At 41.2% G+C, this 26,081-nt stretch overlaps 1 protein-coding gene across 1 annotated transcript in view; it reads right to left on the bottom strand.

Moving 5' to 3' along the window:
* Positions 1–25,802, bottom strand: part of CRISPLD1 (cysteine rich secretory protein LCCL domain containing 1) — a 58,968-nt gene extending 33,166 nt beyond the window's left edge. Inside the window, exon 1 of the mRNA XM_006015289.3 lies at positions 25,491–25,802. Coding sequence (XP_006015351.1) covers positions 25,491–25,748 — 258 coding nt within the window. The 5' untranslated portion in view covers positions 25,749–25,802. The remainder of the gene's footprint in view (positions 1–25,490) is intronic.
* Positions 25,803–26,081: the final 279 nt, after the last annotated feature.

The raw sequence follows: 26,081 nt of genomic DNA on the forward strand, positions 1-26,081 counted from the left end.
GCAACGGGGGGTTTTGGAGGCAGAGGCAGTCACTGCTGGCAGCGTGGTGGTGGCCGGGCCTCCAGGTAAGCGGCAGCGCCATGTGGAGACTTAAGGCCAGCCCCCACTCCCCACCTGCATATGGTTGAATTTGCGCAAGTTAAATGCACATTTGATGTGACATGCCTGTATTTTTATAACATTATTTTTTCCCACTGAAACATTCCTCTGGAAGCAAAATACAGCAACATCGTGGAATATCTGAAAGATAAACTATTAAAGTTTATCAGTCTTAGTCTTAGTTCAGCTTTCTAGGCGAAACGTGGTACCTTTTTATTTTGTGAGATTTCATTTTTAGCAATAGGCAAATAACTTTAGCCCAAAGTATTATCCTGTCCTCTTTCAACATAAAACTTTAGTTCCCTAAACCAATAGTTTATCAGAAATTAAAATTTTATCCTTTTTCATAATTAGTTTATGTTAAAATAACATACAGTGAAACAAAGTATTTATGGAACACGGCATGCTTTCAACATCTAAACAAATGCCTATGTCTGGGAGTACAGTTAAGCTGAATATATTCAGCATGTGAAACAAAACACTGCATATCAGTAAGGCAAGAGATTTCTGTAAATTCTAACACATCTAACAGAAGTAAAATAAACTGACAAAACCAACTTATATATTACTTTTTGTCTGTTTATCATAATATCCTATAGAAGTATTTGTCTGAACTGGCTTGTAAGTGAAAGAGAAATGCAAGTCACCTTTTCTGAAATGTATATATCATTAGTAAAGACTATACCACCTTGTGTACGTGTTTCTCTGTGCAGTGGTAGATCAGGCAAAATACCAGTTTTAGAAGAGAATTTGCTCAAACTGGAAGAGAAAATTTCCTTTTTTAGGTCTAGCATTCTTAATGCTGCCTGACTTCTCATGTATCCTAGCTGAAATTTAGAGAACTGGCTTCCAGGTAGCTAAGAGGTTGCCTTGACTGGCTGAAATGGAAGTTCTTCATATCAAGAAACTGCAACATTTCCAGGAAGCAATTAAGTTAATTGATGGAAGACAAAATAATTCTGTTGTATGTTTAGTCTACCAGTTTCTTGGGAAAGAGCATGAGCTATCAAAATAAAAAAGAAATCAATTTTTCCTTATTCTATTTCCCCCACAGAAGCTGGTGCTGCCATATACAAATCTTTTGCATAGTTAAAAATGGAAAGCTCTAAACTAGAGATGAACACAGAAATGTCACAGTGAAATAACATGTGCCATATCATGTTGTAGTGATTCTCAACCAAGGTGCCTGGGCTATGGAGACCCTTTGAAGGTGACACCAGGTGTGAGGAAATAAACAGATAAGCATGAGCTCAGGCTTGTCCCTGCCTGTCCATTCTCCCGTCTCCACTGCCCAGCCACTCTGCAAGGAAATAAGCACAGTTATATATAAAATTAGTTTTTGAAACTGTATGCCACTCATTTCACAAAAGTTATGAAGGGGTGCCTCAAGTTCAGTGCAGGGTGCCATGACTCCAAAAAGGTTGAGAACAACTGACATATTGTCACATATGTTACAAATCTAATGCATTATATCTCCCATCTCAAGGAAAATTATATATGTTTTTCTATTCTCCAAATCGTGTTTCTCAAAATGAAAATTTATTTTCAAGATATCTATGATGTGGTGACTTGACTTGTCTTGGACCATTTTTCTTATCAGTGTATCCATAAGACATTTTAAAAATAACTTTGGATCCCCAAACTCTAATATTTATTATAACTGAATACAGGATATTAATGATGAAGGGGACTTTTCAAGTAAATTATTTGTGGACTGCCATGAACAACTGGTGCCTCCCGCAACTGGAGGGGCACCATGGCAGCCAGCAGGGACCGCCCAGAGCTGCCCCACACAGTGTCGGCAGCGGGCAGGGGGAGAGGCAGCAGCAAGCAACAAGCAAGGACCACCCACAGACGCCACCAGCCATGCTGGTGGCAAGGAGTGGGGACAGGTGCCAGCAGCAACCGCCCTCAGAAGCTGGCGGTGGCCAACCTCGGGGGGGGGGGATGTGCCCCCCCCCCCACATGTCGTCTATGTGGACTACAAAGCCCATTGCAGTCAATGGTAGGTTTTCTATAGACCTGCTGGGCCCTGTCAGAGATCTGTTGTTCAGTCTTTTGCCACCAAAGGACATGTAGGACATGCACTTGGCCCAATCAAGATTTAAATGTCATAAGCAATAAAGATTCCTCACTTTCCATGAGAACATATTTTAATAAATGTCAGAGTCAGGAAATTTTGAAAGATGTTCTAAATTACTCTTCTTCTTATCCTACCATTTCTAGTTAGAGTTACATGTATTACAAGATTTTAATTTTTCTCCTTACTAAATCAACATATTTTCTTTCCCTCCTTATATCAGTCCTCCAAAAACATGTAACTATCCGATTTCCATTAGTCATATCTAGCTCTTTTGCTTTATAAAATTCAACACTAGTACAGTGCCTACACTCAAATGGAGTCATGACATAGTTATACGTAAAAATAACATCACTGAATTGTTCCACTGCTATGTGACCTGGAAAAATGCAACAATGTTGAATTTTACTCAATTTTTTCAATATTTAGATTTAGTTCAGTGAACTTGAAAATGGCTGGTTCAAGCTGCTTTGTATATATTCTGAATCCTTTGCCCAGTTCAATTTAAATCCAACTTATATTCTAAACAATTACCCATATGAATAGTTTTATTAAATGGATCTTTATATTTTATTAAATGGAGTCGTGCTTTGCACTAATGCAAAATCAACAGTATAATTTTCCTTTGCATGCATGTCTTCAATAGTCTATATTTAAATTAAACTAACCTATATTTTAATCTTTAAAGACACTCAGAATCATATTAAGCTTTCTGTCCAAAGACCCGTTAATGTCTTCCCACAGCAAGGTATTTTTGCCATTTTGTTTTTAGAAATGCAAATACTTTATGCAGCTATTCCAAAATTAAATTGTGGCTTATTGCAAAAACCAATCTACTTAGTCTGTTACAAAAATTTTTTTTGCAAAATTTTTTTGCAAAAAAAGAGCAAAAATTTATTCTGATAATGATGAACAGGCCAACCAAGTCTCTGCAATGATAGACTTTGATTAAAATACAACATTCATTGTCACCAGCCATGACAGATGAACATCAAGACTCCAGGATACTGTTGAGATTGGATGGCATCTTCAAAAAAGCTTCTGTAATGTTTCCATTTTTCAAATACTTTCTGGCTAGGAGGCACGGAATACTATTCTCTGCTCTGTTTTGTCCACATTACCAAATATCCTCTCTACTCCACCCTACTTACCCAGTCAAAGATAGGAATGCACACTTTCTTTCAGTATTTGCGTTACAACCTCAACTTCAACTGAAAAACATTTTGTATGGTTAAGTAGAGTAGGTGTAAAGAAATCCCTTGCACTCCCTGATCTTGGAGGGGCCTTCAACCTCGGTCATTTTCACTCAAAGAACAAAGTACTCAAAGCAACCATCCTTGACCTCCAATATGCCAAGGACTGTGCCACCCTTGCACACACACAAGAAAATCTCCAGAACTTTTCAGAGAAACCTACCAAATGTTGGGCTTCTCTCTCAATACCGAGAACTATGGTGCTCTATCAGCCAGCCTTGGCCCATGATTGTGATCCACTCCCCAAATTACCATTGAGGGGAAGATCCTGCAGGTAGTTGAGCACTTACCTACTTCAGTAGCCACGTCTTTCAGAATGAACATTGATGAGGAGAGCCAGCACAGGATCTGGTGTGCAAGTGTCTCTTTTGGGAAATTGCTTTGGTATGTCTTTATTCATTGTGATCTCCAAAAAGATACCAAGATCCAGGTCTACAATGCAGTCATTATCCCCACCCTCCTCTACAGATGTGAAACTTGGATGACCTATCATTGTCATCGCAAGAGCCTGGAGAGGTATCACTGTTGCCTCCATCTTCCTCACATCAAATGGGAAGATTGCAACACAAATGCCAGCATCCTTGCTGAAACCAATGCTACCAGCTTTGAGCCAGTGATCCTCAAGTACCAACTTCATTGGACTGGACATTCACTGGACTGGACTGAGGGTGCATATGCCTGAGTCTCAATTCCCAAAACAAGTACTCTGCTCTCAGCTTACTAACAGCCTAAGATCTTGTGGTGGCCAGAAAAAAATGCTACAAAGACACATTGAAGGCATACCTCCTGAAAATGAATGCCAACATCAAGACTTGAGAAACAACTGGCTCCCACAACTGACAGCTGAATCCAACGGCACCACACCCTCAACCAAACAGCCCATTTCAAGGTAAATCAACTTGCCCTTGAAGCAGAAAAGAGAGAGAAAGGAAAAGGAAATGAATCTCATCCTGCAGCCTACTCACCCCTGCAAAAATACCCATGACTTCTGCGGATGGATCTGTGATTCTTAGGATTGACTCTTATATCACTTCAAGACCAACAAGTGAGCTGTGGTAGAGATCATACTTCAGTCAAGGAATTGCCAATGGATTGATCTGATTTACCTAAAACCAGCTGAAAACAGCTCCAAGGAAACATTCCAACAGCTGCGGATTGGTAAAATGCAGGGATACCTCACACATACCATGCAATCATGCCCTGCTCCCCAGCACTTAGGACAAGGCATTGCGGTAGCTTTACAACATCACACATTCCCCTCACATATGTGAGATACTCTGGACTTTGGATCTGAAGAGATAAGGATGGCTCTACCCGGGAACAGCAGCTTAAAACAGACAAAATTTAACCCGGGATTGGGGCCATGTCTTTATAAAGGGCCACATTCTGACACCCATCCCCAACTTGATGATTTGTTTTTTTGGCAACAAAGTCATGGCCTTGATGCAAAATGTCTGGATTCTATTTTCATATAAAATCTTAAAGACACTCACAGGAGCTCTTCAGGAAAACAATCACCCATCTGTTCCATATCAGAGCAACTCCAGCACCAGTAAAACAGATTGGAGTTCTGAAGTTATCAAGTGGAAAACCAGGGATCAGCACATTTATTAGGTGACAGAGAGGATGAGGAGCTTAGATTGGGAGTTGAAAGATGTAGTCAGCAAATAAAATAGATAGCCAGCATTAGCAGGTATCTTACTCTGCAACAAAATTAGTGATCTTAGAGTGGTTTCTAACTCAGTGTATAAATGAGCATACCTTAAAAAATCACTCCGTTTGAATGTCCAATTGTCTATGCTGTCTAGAATGCCTGAAGCTCAGGGAGGATCTTCATACGAGCTTTACTTTCTATGCTGTGGTTATGCCCTCAGTCAGCATCAGTGAGGACTACTCATGTTGCATCTCTCATGGTGTGGCTTCCCTCTTGGCTCCTCTAGCCTGGAGGTTTCTCCATTAAATACATGCTATCATTGCCCTTCCCAGGTCCTACCCACTATCCTTACTGACAAGAAAAACCAGATTACAGAAGAGAAACTCCTCTGGTTCCTCAGTCTATGATACATACTAGAAAATTAAGTGACAATTAGAGTTGGGCTGGTCAATTTTTTGGTTAATGTTTTTGATGGAAAACTTGATTATCAACATTTTTTGGAAGGTTACTTGTTTCCTCAAAGATATATGCTTTTCCATCACAAATTCAAACACCTGAAAATTGACAAACTGATCCTTGGTGGTGTTATATTGAATCATTCTTTTTGAGAAAAAATCTAAAATTTCTACCAGGAAAAAAAATTAAATCCCAAAACACCAATTTTTCCAATGAGCTATATATCCAAATCACAGTTAGCTTTCATTTATTCCTTTAAAAAAATTCACAGTAATAACTGCCAAAAATACGAGGTTATCAAAATTTGACCCAAGAAAGGTAAGTCCTTTTAATGTTTGATCTATTATAAAATATTATACTTTAGTTATGTATTATGTGCATCATTTATCAACTGCTTTCTTATAAATAGCACTGACAACATAAGTAATTTTTAGACTACTGTAGAAAGAATACGGTGCCTGAAGTTTTAGGCAATTTTCATTTCACTATGTTTGCAAAATGTCTGCAGTCTCTTAATAGGTTATGGGAACTGTCTCACCAATGCTAAACATCAGGGACTGTCTGTGAAAATATGTGTCATGACATCTTCATAAGTGAATGCATCCATGATGATGTTAAAATAATCTTGCCCTACATGAAACGTTTGTTTTAAAAATGAAAAATTTTAGCTTGAAATCTGAAAGGAATAGTTTCTTTTCTCTAAGAGCTTAAATCATTCAATTGCATTACATAATTTAGCTCCTCAGCAGGCCAATCCATTCACCAGATAATCCCACCTTCCAGAATGAAACCCAGTTATAAAATAGAGCATAAAATAAAAAGAGAGCGCCATCAAATTGCAGAAGGATTCGTATCCAAACATGAAACGGAGAGCCTGTGTGTGTGTGTGTGTATGTAGGTTGCTTCTTCATCAAATAATGCCAAATTCCTTATCTTCCTTTCCTGTATACATATCATACAAGGTATTAAATTACTCCATGGCATTCAGAAGCTGAAATAATTGTCCTGTGTGTGCCTTGTAGAAGAAGGATATAGTCATCTGTTCCAGAAGCGCTCCCTTTAAATAGAAGTTCGACAGCATACCCCCATGCAATGGATCATCTATAGGGACTAAACCCTAATTATCAAAAAAACCAGCTCTGTCACATGTTCTTAGATGCTTATTCTCTGCATGAACCAGTAAGCAGAGGAACAAAGCACATAGCATAGGCTGTGGCCAGAAAAACAATGGTGATTCTTGTTTGTCAAATGGCTTCATGCACTTCATGACTTCTTTCAGAAGAGAATACAAAAGTTAAAAAACAACATGGCCCTAGCTCAAAAAATATTTGTCCTTGACCTAAAGCAAAGCTATCCCTACTCACTATAGCAAAAATATGGGGAAGAGGGCGGGGGAGGTGTTCTCCATCAAAATTAAGGGTATGATTTTATATATTGGTTCTTTCAGAATTGAAAGATGGAGAATCTCTCATGCCCCCTAACTGGACTTCATTAAGACCTTTGAGTTTCTGTTTTAATTGTGGTAGTGTCCATTTTTACATCTTAATTCATATTATCCAGTTTGTTGTTGCTGCTAGAGCTAATAAAATCATCATCCTCACTGGGCGCATCTACACAAGACATTACATGCAGAGCTGATTAAGTAGCACAGTAGCACAGGTATTTCCTGCCCATCTCTATAAACGTATGGTCATATTAATGAGAACAACACTAAAAGTTTAGTTGTTGTCTTTGTCTAAACAAATCCTCCATGACGTCCCTTGCTACAATTCTTTACTACAGTTCTCTAGATGCTCTGGTATTTAGTGAGCTTATGCTAGAAATTATTTCCATTCCTCTCTTCCCCCTCCACTCCCTCCCTTCAAGGTGCTTTGAAATCATCACAACAGCAAAAGGAAAAATATGTATTTTCTGTATTTCTACCTAAAACATGTTATCTACAACACTACCCCAACAAACAATATTACTCCAGTCTAGTAATATGACGCCTTGACAAAAAGCAACATCAAAGGATATATTTTTGATGCTATACCTGTAGTAGGACAGCCTGTTTTTCAAAGGAAATATTTCTACACAACTGGGGGGACCCCACATATTTCTGCTTTTTAGATAAGACATACTATAGTTTCATCATGATCAGCCTTCTATAATGGCATTATAATAGGGAGTTGCTTCCCGGCCGCTATTAGGAGTGAGACCCTGAGTACAACCACTCACTTGGGAGCCACACCAAACTTCCACTGTCACCAGCAGGCTCATTCAGGTGCAGTTGGAGCCAGCCTCAACACCGGGAGTGACCAGGTCCCCACCTGCTCCAGCCAGGAGCCATGCCAGATTTCTGCCACCACCAGCTACCTTGTCTGGGAGTCAACCTGAAAGTGCCGGCAGGCCCCAGCTTCTGGCAATCCCCAGCTGCTGGCAATCATGTGGCTGGGGAGCCAGACATTATTGGCCGCTGAGAGACCCGGCGGCCCCAAAAGTGAGACGGCTAACCCCGGAGAGGGGAGAACATGGTCTCCTGGGCTAGGGACAAACATTACACATAAATCGGTTTAAGGGATCAGAAACTGGTTTAAACTTGTAACAGAACAGACATTCAGTGCACATAAACCAGTTTGAAAATGGCTGAAACCGGTTTGAGATAAACCTGGTTGAATGTAGTATCAGACTTAACTGATTTGGGTCAAGCCGGTTTATGCAATTTCTGCCCCAGACCCCTTCCTGGTTTAACTTAAACCAGAATTCCCCAGCATCATAGATGCTTTGCAGCCCTGGGCTGCCCCTTCCCTCTGCTCCCTAGCTGGAGCTCTGGCAAAGATAGCAGGCACAGCAGCATCTTCCTGGCTTCCCCATGCTGCCCTGCAAGCAGGGATTCCCCCTCCCGCCTCCCACAGCATGGACCTTAGCCAGCATGCGGTATGCTAGCTAATTCTGAGAGGCATCTTTGAAAGGCAGACAGGACAAAGGCAGACAGGACAGTGTCTGCTTAGGGCTTTTTGGAACTGATCAACAGGTCACCTGGTCCCTCTGTTCCTTCCTTGGAAAAAGTTGTTTAAGAAGAGCTTCAGCTAATGGGAGGGAGCTTCAACTAATGGGTTTTTGTTTTGTTTTGTTTTGTTTTGTTTTGTTTTGTTTTGATGGGGTTCTAAATGCTCTGTTAGCCTGCTGAGCTAGTCAGGATCAGCAAGGGTTGGGGGGGGGACCTCTCCCTAATCAGAGCATCCTGCCAGGGCCTGATCACATCCCCCCTCAGCTCAGCACTATAAAACGGAAGGGAGGACTGCTCTAGCACTTCTTGTCTTCTAGATCAGGAGCATGACGAACCTGGGTCCCATCCCAGGATGAGCCTCAGGTAATTGGTGTGACCTGATGAAGAGTAACTGGTGGAGAAGAGTTGGCCACTCAACCTACCAGTGCCAGGATTGGGACACATGTGGGAAGAAGGTGTGAGGCTTCTCTGGGGAGTTAGTGGATGGAACTGATGAGCTGGTGATAGTGGTGTCAGTCAGAAAGGATACCACCAGGGAAGGTGCAGATTTGGTACGTCTGAAGGATGGAAAATATGGTAATTGATAAGACATAAATAGGAATTAATCGATTGATGAAAAATCCATCAAAGATGCACAGGGGTTAAGTGATTAATACTGGACTCTCATGGTGAATAGACATAAACAAGGACCCCTTTTGATTGAGGGCATGCATACAAGGTGTGCATAGGAATTGACAAGGTGTAAACAAGAAGAAATTGAGCCCTGAGGAGCTCATGATTTGAAAGGGGCTGAACAAGTGTTGAACAACTGTGAGAGCCACCAGTTGAGAGACTCAGGTATACTTGAAAGGTTATAGGATCTACCCAGCAGGTGTGGTAAGGGAACAGTGTAGGAGAGGTGAAACCCTGTGAAGAGGACATACTCCCCAGTGAGAGAATGCTCTTTTCAGTATTTTCAAATTTGCCCCTCATTTCCATGTGCTCAGGAAGATCCAGGTTCTGACAGTAAGAGGATGGGGGGAAGGGCTGCAGCGGGGATAAGCTGGAGGGTAGCAGGTCAAGGGGCCACCTGACCCTCCCCCCCCACATTTATTTTCCATGCTGTAGCAGTGGGAGGGGGGACAAATTCAAGGCAAATCTCCAATAATTAGATTATATGCCTAGAAAATTATAACACATTTATAATTTTTCCATATACTTTATAGAATCTAATTAATATGGGGGTCATCTTACATTTGAGTAAATATGGTTATAACCTTAGAAATTCACATAGGAAGAAAGCTGTGACTTAATTTCAGCCATAAGAGAGAAAAACTGTTACAAATCAAAATACAGAAAACAAATCACTGAATAGAAACCAATGGTATACAAGGTTCAAGTACCCAAGGAGTCATACTAAGCAGTTCTTCCATGGTGAGAACTCTCTGGTTTAAATATTATTCAATATGTAACTACCAGGTTATAAAAAGAGTTCTTGTAATTATGTTCTTCATTTTCCTATCCCTAAAATAAGCCAGTCAGATTTTTAAAATGGCATCTGCTTTTGCCTGCACTTATCTACCTGTATAAGGAAATACAGAAATTGAACTGGGGCCCCACTGAAAACGTGGTTCATACTTATTTTCCATTTTTAAATCCCTCAATTTGTGAATACCCAATGATAACTCAGATAATTTGCCTTCATGTAGTGTTCAGCACTTTAATAACAGAATCCCTACAAATAATCCAAATTCACAAAACTCAGTAGCCTACAGTTATACTGCTGTGGACTCTGGTTTCCAGGTTTTACAAGCTGTTTAAAGGTGAATCTGCTCTGTACTTAAAAAAAATACCACAAAAGATATGAATCCTTTGTACACCAGTCTTCACCTATTATTCATTGCCTTTAGACTGGTTACTGTAGGTTTTTTTGTTCCATCGCTCCTTTTTTTGTTACCTCTTAGCTTTTTTTTAGTGTAGTGAATGGAACTGCTTCATTAATGTAATATTAACACTGGCAAATGACTATACTGACAAAATTCAGACAAGGATAGCCTCAGAAACTTAAGTTTGATCCAGTACAAATATTTATGGTATCTCTACTTCCTTGATTCACATGTCTCACAAGGTTTCAGTCCTGTTCAAACTTGAACTAACAGCAAAAGATTCATGAGGACTGTTATGCTGGCAAAGAATTTCTAGAGGACAGCTTCTACCATGTCACCTATTTCAGGGGATACTAAGAGCATGTGTCACCAAGAGAAATAGGACCTGACAAAAACAAAGACAGATTTTTTTTTCCTCCTCTGCCCTTGTGCAATGTATGAAATTTCATTTATTGGTCCAGGCCCAAGAGGCTGATAGGCAAGTTAATCTGGAAGCTTTCTTCTCAGAGGGCACATCTACATGTGAAATTAATTAGACCAAATAAACTCCAGCACAGTTCAGAAATCACAATCTAAATTATTTTAACTGAAACAGTTAAACAGAAATTTTAGAAGTGCCTTAGCTGTGTTCCCTGGCAGTGGCGACACATAGGGGGAAAGCACCGGTGCACCCCCTGACCAGCCACGCTCGCCGCTTAGGCGACAGGCAGGGGAGGCAGGCAGAAGTGCTGATGCCTCCCCCGCAAGCACTGGCCAGGGAGTGGAGCACCATGGCCTTGGCGATTGGCTGTCTTGTGATCAGCTGTAGGGAATTCCACGCCCCCCCAGTCAGTAAGATTGGATGGGAGGGGACCCCCCTCCCCAATCACTGACTAAGGCGGCACCAGTTGCCCATGTTCCCTGGGAGTTGTATTTAAGTGTCCCATGCTCCTATTTTCCTCTAGAACACCTATTGGCAACTTTTTCAGAAATGACCCTCACCCAGCTCAGGTCAGGCACCAGGACTCATCTGCAACTGCTTCTGATTCTTCCCACTATGGCACAGAGAAACCTCCCACTGCTGCCCACCCCTTCCTCCTCCTCCTCATACCACTGAACACCACCAACCCCCTCCACCCAACCACAAGCCAGATCAAAAGTCCCCTGGGGCCAGATCCAGCCTGTGGGCCATATGCTGCAGACCCCTCCTCCAAAGACTTGACTTGTACAATGTTTTCCAAAATATACCATCACCTCTTCCTTCATGATGGGAGATACATCATAGAGGTTACATGAACAGTGCTTCATAGGAGATGAGGTCTTGCTAGAAAGCCTATCACACAGGAGAGGATATGAGAGCACAAGGCATCAGAAGTATCTAAGGTACAGGCAGTCCTTGACTTACAGTGTTTCGAGTTATGTTTCACACTTACATTTACAAATTGACACCTTGTTTCAACTTTATGATGTCAGTTTCGACTTTACAATGCTTGATCCGATGCAATGCCACACCAGTGAACCAGTTCACTACATTGCTCATCTCCCTGGAGAACATCTGTCTAAACTTCCTTGGACACTTTCTTTAAGAAAGCAGACAATACTCCAGAAAAACCTGCAGCCAAGACTCCTGAGAAGACTCCAGCCAAGAACCATTCAAAAAGTCCAACCAAGAGCTCTTTAAAAAGTCCAGCAAAGTCACCTCAAAGAAGTCCTTCCAAATCAATATGTTTGCTATTAACAATATAAATACATAAATGTAGCTATGTTCATCATCTATAATTGATCAAATACAAAATTTTGGGGTATTTTTAGAGAAAATAGGGTATTAGGCCTTGGTTCAGGAATCCCCCATTTATAACATTGTTTCTTATGAGAAAATTGGTTCCAAGTTATGTTTCAACTTAAGACGTGGTTTTCAGGAACCACTTGTGTCATAAGTCCGAGGACTGCCTGTACTTCCATGGGATATCCAAGCCAACATTTTCTTTTTGGCAAAATATTTCAGTTTTGTGATATTCGTTGTTATCCAGGAGAATTTGCAGTTTTCCCACACAAAAACAAATACTTTTTTTTTTTTTTGGGGGGGGTGGGGGGAAGGGGGAGGAAACCATTTAGAAAATCAGAATTGTTGTTTAACATTTGCAGTCAGTCAGTCACCACTTGACCTAAAGCATGGGTGACCAAAATGTGACTGTTTTGGACTCCTAGCTCAAACTCAACACTGTAGTAAAAATGTTTAATTGTGACCACCTTAACAGCAGCTGTTCTAAAGAATGCTAACTGTGTGTATAACCCCTCATTTGTTTTCTGTTGCTACTGCCTGGTAATATAATCTATCTGCATAGGTGTTCTTTTGTAAGCCTGTGAGTGGAACCAGCAGCCCAGAACGAGGAATAAGAGATACTTTCATTTATTAGATGAGTTTCAAACCCCCTTCCCTAGGACTTTTTTCTTGTTTCATAAACAAATTATTTGATATAAAAATTAATATAATTTCTAGAAACTGTGGTTTCCAGAAACCCTGTGGTAGACCCACATCACTCTGAGATCAGGTGGTAGAATCCATCCAGTTTCTTGGCCAGATAAGGAATAAAAACAACTTCCTTCTGTAGGCCACCATCATCACAGCCATTTCCCTTATAATCTCACACTATCTCCCATTTTGCAGGCAGTATCTAGTGCTACAGAGTATTTTTCTGCCTTATCTTCAAATAGATTAGCTTCACTCCATTTGCTGCCCTGACCCCTAACTCATACTCACATAGGTCTGTCACTGGTGGGACTTTGCAATGAAGGTGCTCTGCATGTGCTAAATTAGCCCAGGCTAACCTTGAAGTGAAGGTGCTTGATTCAAAGCTTGAGTGTTCCTTATTCCGGGGGTAGCAAAACAGCAATTTGAATTACAGTAACTTATCTGCTGTTAACAACTCAGCTGCTGCTCAAGAACTAATCTGAGTTAACTGTCACAGAAATGAAAAAATCAATTAATCATAAATCTCTTTTCAGGAGGACAGAAAATACAGGTATAATATTTTAACTGGATGAAGATTCACATATACAAAGAAAGGGGAAAAAGCATATGGAGTTGGCCAGGAGTGAAAGAAACAGAGGTGTAATTTAAACTCAGTAAAGATGGAAAATACAGTGGGCACCACTGAAAGTAAACATTTACCATGGCATAGTATAAATACCTTATTGCTATATGCATTCTAAATATAGGGAATAGAGTGGCAAAATAAATAACATGGTACTGTATGGTATTTATTTACTTTTAAATAGTATCCACTGTACTCTTTATGACTAATTCTCTGAGAAGGAAAAATGGAAGGAAGAAGCACTGGATGATAAATATCACAGTCAAATGAGCCAAAGGTAAATAAAAATAATAAAGTCAGGTGTCAGATACCAAAAATGTAAAGCTTATGGAAGGGATCCTAACAAGTCATCTGGTCCAGCACCTGTACTGAGACAGAATTAAGTACACCTCCTAGACCATTCAAGAAATGTTTGTATAAACCGGTCTTAAAAACATCCTATGGTGGAGATTCCACAATATCTTTATGTAGCCTGTTCCCATATTCCATCAGTTAGGTGTTTTTTTTCTACATTCAGTCTGAATCATCTTTGCAGCAAATACATTTATTTCTTCTGGTTGTTTTCCTATTGTTCATGGAAACTTGTAACAATCTTTTACATGTTGGAAGATTGTTAGCATGTCTCCTTTCATTCTCTTCTGAACTAAAAAGTTCATGTTTTTAACTCCCTCAGCATATTTTACTTTCTTTTGGGGTCTCTCCAGTTCGTCTACACTTTGAACACAGTATCCCAGGGAAAATATCATCAGTGTCACATAAGGCAGAATAATTACTTCCTGGCCACATCTACAGGTACAGCAAACTGTGCAATTGTTACTGTGCAGTCATTTGGTCATACACAAATACTAAATGACTGTGTAGCAACCAGCGTTACTGCACAGTACCATCGCCACAGTTTTTGCCTGATGCTATTGCACAGTAGCAACGGGCTACTGTGCAGTAGCTCATTGCTACTGCTCTGTAATGTTTTGTGTAGATGTGCCCTGTGTCTTACATGTGACACTCCTGTTAATATAGCCAAGAATAAGATTTGTCTTTTTTACATCAACATTGCTTTGTAGGCTTCTATTTCCTTTATGATCTACAGGAGCCTCTCAATCTTTTTCTGCCTCACTGCTGCCTAGTTAGTTATTTCCCATTTAATATGTCCTTCATTTGCATGGTACTTTACATTTGTCTTTACTGAATTTCATCTTGTTGATTTTGGACCCTCTTTCCAATTCAGCAAGATTAATTTTGAATTCTAATCCTCTTTCAAAGTGCTTGCAACCCTAGCCCGTAGTTTAAGTATGTTCTTGATTCCATCATCTTGGAGAGACCACTGCAGAAATAACAGGCCTGGACAGTCCATGAAAGAAACCATTTGAAATGCCTTCTCACTTTGACAGTGAACAATAGATAACCACTTTTCTCAGAAATTTTTCAACTAATTGTACATCCACAATATGATGATTAGATCTAGACTGTATTTCTTTAGCTTGTTTAAGGGAATGTAATGGAGGAAAGAATCAAAAGTCTTTACCAAAGTCAAATTCTATCACGTCTACAACTCTTATCCATGTAGATAGTTACCTTGTCAAAGAAGGAAATTAGATTGGTTTAACATGATCTGTTCTTGACATACCCATGTTCCTTTTTTTCTTTATACCCTTATTATCTTCTAGGCAATTACAAATTGATTGTTTAATAAAGCGCTCCACACACTTTCTCGGATTTGTTGTTAGGTCTATAATTCCCCAGACCTCCATTTTTCTTTTTTTTAAAGAGAGATGCTCCGTTTGCTCTTCTCCAGTTCTCTGGCACTTCCCTTGCTCGTCACAAGTTCTCAAAAATAATCACTAATGGTTTACAGATTACTTTGGCTAGTTCTTAAAGTTCTCTGGGATTAATTTGTTCATGCCACAATAAATTAACATATCTTATCTACATCCAACTATCTTATCAAAATATAACTGTTCTTTTCCTATGCTAGCCTCTAGTCATATCTGCTTGTTAAAATTATTTTTTTGTAAAATATTGCTTGCAATTTACTTTTTGGTGAAGAGCTCCCTGGAACTACCTAATTTGCAAAATTTAGGTATTTGTCAGGATGACACAGATAATACATGATAGAGTTGTGAATACAACACACGAATTCAAACACTTCACTTCTCCTCTGACCACCAGACAACACTCCTTCCAGTTATGAAGAAAACTATTATAACTAAAGAGTAGCAGTTCCATTAAGAGTATGTGGAACAGTTTAAAAAAGGAGAGAAAGGTTGGGTAATATTATTATAGAGGAATAGAGGAATCCATTTTCTGGAACAAAATTTAAATCGTCTTAGAAATAGTGTCTGGAACCTTGCTATATTCCCCAATTCCCCCATAGACTGAAATTTATAAAGCTTTAAAATGGGGAAAGATCCCTCAGCAGACCTATTGACTTGAGCTACATTTTTGGAAAAGAGCAGAAATCAGAAAAAATGTGGCTCTTCCCTTGAAGCAGAAGGGTAGTCTGCAGCCAAAAATATTGTTCCTGAAAACTGAGTAAGCTAAACCAATTTATTAAGTATCTCTGTGTTATGATTTCATGTTTGTGGTTTTGGTATTAGAAGATTCAAAAACAGAAATAGGGACAAACAGAAATAACTAATGACATTTAGTCATTTTCAGTGTACTGTATTATAAGCACATTAAAATTTTGCTGGAATATTCTAGTTTCTAAGATGACCTGAAATAGTATATCTGCTCTAAAATACTTTAAAACAGTACTGTTTTAAAACGGAAAAATAAAGATTTGCTATTAGGACACCTTATTTCACAAACATCTTTCCAATTGAATATTTTAACAGTATTAGTGCTGAGAAGTTGCAATAGTATTGTAATTTATCTTGACTTCCCAAGAAAGAATGGGCCGAACCAATGGGCCGTGGTTGCGGCCGCTTCTGGGAGTGCCATGGTGCTCCACTCCCTAGCCGGTGCCTGCAGGGGGGAACCAGTGCTCAACTGGTCAGGGGGTGCACCAGCACTCTCAGGGCGTGCATGTGCACCCCCGTGTACTTCTTACATGTTGCCACTGGGTGATGCCAAGATAAATTGGATTTGGACAGTGGGATAGTGGGATCCCAGACCGTGTAATGTTGAGCAGGTGGCTGGCCTCAAGGTTTTTCAGATGGAACATACACACTCGTGTTTTTGTTGGATTGGCAAGAATTGTTTTTCAATGTAGTATGAGGTTAGTCCAATTAATGCCTCCCTTAGGGATTTTTCAACATGGCCAAAGCCAATGTTTTGGGCTGCTATGCACAGGTCATCTGCATAGATTAAATCTTTTTTTCCAAATCAGTTGATTGGTCATTCATATATTGTTATATAACAGCAGTGCAAGTATGCTTCCTTGGAGGAAGCCATTAATCTGTTGCCTCCCATCCAGCTTCCCATCCAGTTTAACAAAAAAGTAGGGTTTGTATCAGCTCTGTAAAGTGTATATCTTTTGCCATTTCTAGGGTCTTGTGGAGGAATCATCAGTGGTTAACTGTATCTCAGACAGGTGGTCCAATGCATAGTGCTTTTAATCTGATTTGAAGATTGTTGAAGTGGAATTCAGCATATTGGAAAGAATCACACATTAATTAGAAATGCCTGTCCCTTTTTTTTTTAATTATCATTATTTTGGTACTTTTAAAAATGTTGAGACAGTAAGCCATTCTCCTGGTTTCCACCTTCAGCTACTTTGCTTTGACCTGTAGAGTTGCTGTTGGCATAACATCAATGAAAATCATAATATAGATTTACCCACTTGCTCTCTTGGATGCTTTCACATTGCAGCTTCCTTTGCTACATAATGCCACATAGAATGAGAGGATAAGTCAACGTCACAGTGTTCTCTGATTCTGTGTCAGTAGCCTCTGAGCGTAGATGTGATGTATACTGTCTAGTCTGTTCGTGTATGTAAATCACAGTTGCCCAGATTAGGTCTCAAATTACCAGATTATTCACCGTTTCTTTTTCTCAATGGTGACCCCAGATCTTTCCTGCCACATCTTGATATTAAAGGATTTATACCAGGAGTGTGCAACTTAAACACCACTGGACAATGAGGTACTGATCAATTCCCTTGAGGTTTTGAATTTTCTCATAAAATCAACTGATTGACCGGAAAATGAAAACTAACAGTGTGTTCTTTATGATAAGGTTCTTTTATTAGGTATCTATCTAACATTTTTTCATTGTTTTCTCTTGTTTCTTAGGTATCACCACATCCTGGTCTGAAGAAAATGACAGAAACCTGTTCCCCAAACTATTGATAAATGCTTTCTCCTGTGGAGGTAAGTATTATGTCCAAGACCACCATCTAAGCATCCCAAAATAAACTCAGGTATTATAAACAAAGATAAGTTCCTGTCCTTTGGGCTCAACAAGCTAATTTCCCTTTTCTTTTCCCACGGGTATAAATCCAACAAAAAAAAATAAGGTGCCTTCCCCTTTAATCACCCTAAATGGTGTCGGGCTTATTGAATTTATGTTTCTTCTTTACAAAGGTGCTGTAGCCCAACCCGACCTTGCAATAAAAATAATAATAAAGGTTTTACTTGTCACTGTAGGGCTCAGCTGTCTCTTCTCGGCTGGCCCTCTATTTCCCAAAGTTGCACCAGCTCCCCGATCACATTCCTGGCAATGATTCTTCAGTCAGTATCTCCCAGATTGACACAGTTTTCTGTCTTTCCCAGGCAGCTGACATCCGACTCCTCTTCGCCTCCACCTTCCCAATCGGCTCTCCTCTCATTCCGGCGCACTGCGCCTCTCTCTGTTTTCATCCAGGACTCTTCCTTCCTCTGTCTCTCTCTGGCAACACTGTAGCTTCATCGAGCAGCTGCTCCAGAAACACGGCTTCCTCCTTTTCTTTGCTGGTTCTTGCCAGTGTTCAGCTCATGCCATCAACGGCTCTCTCTCCTCATGACAGCAGGCAAAGAAGCTGAAGCACTTCTGCCAAACTTTGAAGTGGAGCAGGAAAGTGGAAAACCAGAGGGGACGCTGGCAAGTTCATTCTGAAAAAAGTAGCTATGTTGTTGGCATTTTAAGTGATTTCCAGCCACGTAAAGGATTCCACAGACCACATTTCTCTGCTCTAAAGGAACAGAATTACATTTATCAAATATCCCCGAAAAGATTTGCCTAAACCAATATGACAAGCAGACCAGAGACATGCAAGAGATAGGTCTTCCCACCATGCACAGAGATAAAGCGATCAAATCCACTTCACATATTGTCTCTGTACCATAGATATGCTATAGACACTAATGGGTCAACACAGAAACAGCTGACAAGAATGAGTAAAGGGAGCCAATACTATATCTGGACTTCAGAAGATCCTGTAACAGAAGCACCTCATAATGGGGGAGAAAAGTCTTCAACCACTATTCCAGCCTGCCAACATGCTGGCTGACTGAATATATGTACCCTCAAATCCATGGAATGACTTTGTGTGACAGCAGATCAATTTCATCCAAAGTTTTGTATTAAGATGTATTTTTAACTTCAGTTGGAATTTGTCCAAGCGAGGATTAAATAAAAACAGAAAAACCTGAAAAAGAAGTTAGCCCTGAATGCGAGACTCAGGAGCCACAAAATATTAATGCTTTTTTAAATTTTCTTCTTTCAAGAAGCCAGGCTATATGAGGTAACTGAGATGGTGTGGTAAGTCTTCATGGCTCTGAAATATGAGACTTCCTGAAAGCCCTGAGTCAGCCTTAAGTTTAGAGAGGCAACATGGTGTTAGCACTGTCAGCACATCACTGACCATTATGAAAAAGCACACCGATAATATGTCCTTCAAAGGGGCTCTTGACAATAGCCCAATACAAAATAATAGAAAGAAACAGAGTAATAATAAATGTCCATAACTCATATCTTGTATGGGTGGAACAGAAGATAAGTCTATACATTTTAATTATTTTTTTTCTTTTTCTATGACTAGGAAACAAGATTTCTACCCTCAGATACACCTGTATGATAGTGAATGGATACTGCAGAGTTAAATTTGAGAAACTAATTTGATCCAAGCTATAACAAAAGTGTCCCAATTTTTATTTCCTTGCTCAAGTTTATGAAATAAAGCCTTCAAAAAAATAAGTCATAGTCATTATAGCAACAAACCTGGCAGTGGGCAAGTCTACACGTGTATTAATGTGCTTTTCCTCATGTGCATTAAATTTAGTACCTTCAATGTGAGGTCCTAAATTAATGTGCATTAGGCTGCCCTAATGCGCAGTAACACAAGTGCATGCTTTGTAGGTGACACTTAATGTGCAGTAGCCTATTTTACTGTACATTAGCATACTAGTACTTTTTTATGCACCACTTTAATGCACAGTAAAATAAGCTACTGCACATTAAAGTGCACATATAAACACTCACAGTTATAAGCAGAAGCTGTCCCTGTAAGGACTAAAAGTAAAATTAAAACAAACAAAAAACCCTTACTTTCAACAATGCTATCTCCTAATTACAATAACTGCAAAATTCATAGCACTTTCACAAATGCCATAGTATAAAGAAATTCCAGATTGCATTAAATGGAGTATTTATATTGGACTTAAATCAAGTTTAGAATCTTAAATACTCAGTAGTACCAATAGTAGTTTTTCTATGGAATGAAGATCTTATGTGAATTATACATATTCCATTTATTCTGGGAAAGGCATGTACTTCTAGGAAATGAAGAATACATGAGAGAAGTTAGATTTAAAACAAACTACATAATCAACTCAAAATTGTCCTTCTAAGGTTGTACTAGTTGTGACCATTTTTACAAAGAAAACAAAAAGCAAACCATTTCTATTTTCCATGTTATTCTACCTGTTCTCCACACACACTCTAGGAAATTCTCAGTTTGCATCTTCATGATCAAATTTATCAACAGAAGATCTTAGTACTTAGGGTATGTTGACACTACACTCCCAGCATATCATGGGATGGACAACCCATGCAAACTCTGCCCTCTGTCTCTCATGTACAGAAGTCAAACCCTGAAATGCACTAGTGAAGTCATTCCCACTCATCCCTAGTGGCTGTGCTCAACCACTCTCATACCTGAAGTCTTAAGGGCTAGTGGGGAGAGATGAATAGCACATCAGCCACCCCACAATAATCCCTTAGGGCTGTGGAGAGCCAACAGGTAGAACTGAGTCCTTTTGAGTACACTGTAACTCCTAGATGCCAAATGAGAAGAGAGAGAGAACAAGGTCCTCACTCCCCCTTTCCCAGTAGCATTCTTGTACAACTCAAGTTGGGCCTACACACATATGCCTGTTGATGTATATTGTATGAAGCATCTTTATAATGCATGACTCAGAATCAAAAGCGAGTTCTTCTTTCTATTGATGTCCACATTTTGGATTGGGCTCACAATCATACTACGGTGGCTCTAAAAACTGTTCAATTGCTTAAGAGTGGCCTGAGGAAAAAAGATGTAATATGATTAGACATACCTAATGCTAACATAGATCTAGACCATGCTAGATTAAAATCTTTGTTGCAGGGAATGGTCAACAGGCATATCAGCACCCATTATTAATTGCCAGGTGCCTATGGACCTGGTTTCTGGTTAGGAGCCCCCTTGTTCAAGCAGCTATAGGTTCTGTGAGGGGTGTATTCTTTATGTGACAAGAGCCTCTTACTCTCTGTTACACTATCCATAAGGAAAGTCATGGCATTAAAAAATATAAAGTTAAACCTAAAGTTTATTTTACAAAAATAAGGATCAAAATCATTGAAATTGAACCCTAAGGAGCTGGAGTGCCAAAGAACCACAAAATAATTACTGTGTAACATCATAGCATTGACCTGACATTTCATCATTGCAAATTTGTGTCACACATGGTTGCAAAATCAAGATTCTGTCATTGTACTATCATATCAGGACACCATACATGGTGGTTTGGGGGCTTTTGTTTCTTTGTTTTTGTTGGGAAGGAGGGGTTGTCTTCCCCTTTCCCTCCCTCCTGAATCCATTAAAGGTACTGTCAAAGGCTACAGCATCTAAGAGGACTCTCTCTCCTGCATATTGAAAAACAACAAAATATTGTAGTTTCAGTACCCTTGATATGTCAGAGAGGGGCAAGGCAATCACAGGCATCTTCCCCTTATTCTTTGCCCCCTGCACTCCAGATTCATGGATCATACAACAGAATTTGGGACAGACTTTTAACCAGGGATGTCAAAATGTGGCTCATGAATTGGTTCCAGCCGGAAAAGCCCTATCATTAGAGACTTACCAAATTCACGGTGGAAGTGGACTTTGTGGACACTCCTTTAATCTTGCAGGTTTCCCCCGCCCCCCCATTGCCGATTGGTTGAGAGGTCCCAGTAGCCCTGCTTATTGCTGCTGACCAGCTGGGAGGCAAAAACAGTACCATATTTAAAACCATGGTTTTCACCTCCCCACCTATCAGGAGTGAGTGGCAGGGCCCTCTGCCAATCAGAGGGGGTGGGCACATGGGGGAACCTGCAAAATTAAAGGAGCTGCCATGCAGCCCGGTTCTGCTGTGAATTTGGTAGGTCCCTACCTATCACCTAGTCCAGGGCTAGGCAATTATTTGGGCCCAAAGGCCAAATGGGGAGTTCTGATGAGCTGTCACAGGCCGGGTCAGCACCCGCACCCCCTACTCTCACAACAACTTACCAAAATTCCCTGTGGCATGAGGCAGGCAGGGAGCAGTATTCAGGAGCTGGAGGGGTGGGCAAGGCTGGGATCACAGGGCTGAGTCACGAGGTGGTGACAGCTCAAGGCCAGTGCCCAGGGCCCACTCCCTACATGCCTCTGCCCTCCAGGGGGAGTGTGGGGTGTGTGTGGGGGGAGCATGCATGTGTGTGTGGGGGCTGCCTCGGCACTAGGTCCCAGGAGCCTGCCATGGGTGAGGGGAAGGGGCAGGGGGTATGTGCAGCAGAGCTTACCTGGGCAGTATGGTCCATACTACCCGCACAGTGCTGCGCATGGCCCAAAGTCCTGGCAGCTTTTGCCAGGGCAGCCTGCACCATGCTCCCACCGGCACCCACAGCCTGGCCAAGTGCTGTTCTCCCACCGCCCCCACCTCCAGCAGCAGCTCCTACTCCTGCTTCTGTCCCTGTCATGCCATGCTGCACTGTTCCACTCCCAGCAGGCTGGTGGGCAGCTTCAGCCAGGCAGCTCCTGCCCCAGCACGTGGGCCTCTGGCTTCAGCTCCTGGCCACCTTCCACCAGAAGGCAACCAGGAGATGAAGCAAGTGCCCCATGCACTGGGGCAGGAGCCACCCAGCTTAAGCTGCCCGCCCACTTACCCGGAGGGATGTAGCATGGCATGGGCAAAATCAGGAACAGGAGCCGCCGCTGAAGGCGGGGCACACAGAAGCACCTGGCCAGCTGCAGCTGTCCCGGGAATAGCCCTGCAGGGAGCTGAGAGAGCTGGCCAGTGTAGAGAGGGTGGGGCTCTACCCCATGCAGAACACCATGAAGGCATCTGAGAGCTGGATCCTGTTACCTGGAGGGTCGAACTCAGCCCATGGGCCATATTTTGTCCCATCTAGTCCACCCCAATCTAGTCCGTTGTGCTGCCTGTGGGACTGGCCTCGCACCCCACATACGGAGTGTGCTAGCCTCTGCCCCATGTACTGCATGTGGTGCATAGAGCCAGTCTGCTGTGCACTGCACACAGCACATGAAGATGGACCCAGCACATATGATGCATGCAACATGTATGACCAGTCTGGGGCACGTGCTGCGCATGGTGCGTAGGGCCAATCGTGGGGGCATGCTGCATGCAGCACCCATGCCCACCCAACCCTGCATGCTGTATAAAAGGACTGGTCGAGATCAGACTCACAGACTGACCCTGCACTTCTGATCCAGCGTGCAGGCACCACATGTGACTGGAGCCAACATGCATACTGCTTGCAGGGCCGGGCCGGGTCTACATGCTGGCTCCAGCATGAAGGGCCCATCTGTGGACCCACTCCAGCCTGCAGACCAGCTCTGTGCCCCTCATCTGACCTACAGGGACAGATAAGTTTGATACTCTAGTTTTAATCTTTGACCAGGTATACACTAGAGGCTTCTGCTGATATACTTATCTCAGATGTGGGTGCGATTCTGACAGAACCCTATTGTAGATGCAGTTATAGTAGCAAAACTGTACTTCTACCTTACTTTACAAGTCACTGGATGAATCTACACATGAAATTAACGCAACACAAACTCTGGAGCAGTCCAAGCTGGAGAACACTGCTAACAGGCATAGTGTCTACATGTTCACCTGGGACTGTAGCAATTTAAACTGGGGCACAGCAACCCCAGGCTGGCAAGGGGGAACGGGGGATCAGCTCCAGGCTTTGGGTGGCAGTGTCGGGCAGCAGAGGGGCTGGCACGAGCTGGAGAGCTGGCCCCTAGCTAGCTGGGCTGACTGGGTGCAATTTGTGCTCAGTGGTCATTGTCTACACAAGCACTTAATCATACTTAATGACTCCACTGTAAAATAGTACTGTCCCCAATAGTACTATATTACGGTGGAGTTAATTTACTGTGCCCTAATACCAGCACACTGTGATGCTTTCGACGGCAGCAGCAATCCCTCACAGTTGAGGATGAGTGGAGCTAATTAGTATACTCCTCAGTGAAGTGCACATGTAGATGCACCCACAGTGTTCTTCCCTAGTCCCTTTTGTCCCTGACCAACTAGTCTTATTCTCCCCAGTAACTCCTCCTCCCCAGTCTTGTTGTTTAGGGATTCCTAATCTCCCCTCTAGCTGCTCATCAAATCTTTCTCTCTGCTAGCCTGGCCTCCCGCTGCCATTCTCTGGGTAATAATCTCTAGCTATACTGGCTCCCAGTCCCAATCTTACTCCATGGGACATTCAGTCTTAGTGTCCCAATACACCAATTCTTCTGTCTTATTATCTGAGCCATTTTCATCTGTCTTCCAGCCTGTCAAAGAGCCCTTTGGCTCCAAAACCCAGTTTTCTTGCCCAATCAGCTCCAGCTTCCTTTGGCTCTCCTGAAGTCTCCAGTCCTATTCTTACCTACTGTGTTCTTATGCAAATAAGCCTGAGAAAAATACCCAGCCTGGAAAATTTCAGCCCAAACAGTTGAAGTTTCACAAAGTATTTTAAACAGCTAAAAAGGGTCTTCTAATGAGAAGTATTTGGCAATTGTAAAAATAGGTGGTACTGGCAGCCCTAATAATAATAATAATAATAATAATGCAATCTAGTTATTTGTAGTTAAGTACATTATACATAGCATGAGAATCATGACCAGGTCTGAATTTTTCTGCAAATGTAAGAATAAAAAAAAAAAAATAACACAGCTTATCTTGGCAGGTCACTGGCCTTTTTAAAAGGCCAGAATTTTAGTATACCTGATTTGCTCTAATAAGTATGGAGAGCTATAAGCAACCCTGAATTACCCTATGAAACAGACATTCAGGAAAAAAGAATTTCAGATCCACCCCATACCAAAACCACAGCAGACCTAATGGTTCTTCAAAGCAAATCACAGGAAGAAATTATGCATCTCAGTACTACTCTATAAAATACAGACATATACAGAAGTCCAGTTTAATAATATGCCAGTATATTAATCTAAATAGAAATGTTTCTGATTAAAAAGCCTCTTCTTGCTCAGATAGTCCTTTCAGTTTAGGAAGAACCCATACCTTTTTCAATGTGATGTTCACTCCTCTCAGTTTTTAATTCCTTAAGTATCATTTTATTGTTTTGAATAATGAATAATGTCTCTTTAGTACATTCTCACAAATGACTGAGATTCTCAACTGCACTAAAAAAAGTTAGTACAGATGAGTAGAATCCTAGTGTGATGCTAAAATAAAGTATAGAACCCACAATTAGAAAAGCATCATATCACACTTTATCCCTTTATAAAAGGTAAACAGGTAATGAGTGTTTTAAACAGGCAAATAGCAGGAAGCTAAAACTGCAAATGTGTCACACTATACAATGGCAGCATGAGCATTTCTTTCTGGATGTTACTATCAATTTGTCCTTACCATATATTCCATATTGGAAGCTGGGGGATACACCTGACCCCGTAATTTATTATGAAGATCCAAGATACTTTGCATATCACTGTCTGTGATAGCCCTTTTTCCTCTTTGCTTGGCGATCCACCACTCACCATCCTCATCCATGTACTTTTCCAAAAGTTTATCTAATAACGTGGCATTGGGAAGGACTATTGCAGAAACTGTTTGAGCTATGAATAGCAAGGCAGTTACTCTGGGCCATTCCTGTGCTACACACTTCATGATGAATGACCTCAAAATTCCCAGGAGTTAACTCCAAGACAAAGTTTTTCTTCCAGATCTGTAAAGGCAAGAGAGAGAGCAAAGTGATTATGAGGTTAAAGTATTGGCCTGAATTAATTTGCTAAATAACAAAAGTTAAACTGTAGTTGGAAGGGGAGTGTGCCAGCATGGTTTCTAAGGAGACAAACCTAGGTGCCAGTGAACGCAGACACCCATAATTTACACTGTGGCTCTCAAAAGATAGCTTATCTTCAACCTCATGAACTGAAGATCATTCAAGTAGTCATGGAAAGCACCCATGCATCTGCACTCGAGTAAAAGCAAGCAGCTCAT

Source organism: Alligator sinensis, unplaced genomic scaffold (genome assembly GCF_000455745.1).
Source record: "Alligator sinensis unplaced genomic scaffold, ASM45574v1 scaffold71_1, whole genome shotgun sequence".
In the NCBI taxonomy this organism is placed as follows: domain Eukaryota; kingdom Metazoa; phylum Chordata; order Crocodylia; family Alligatoridae; genus Alligator; species Alligator sinensis.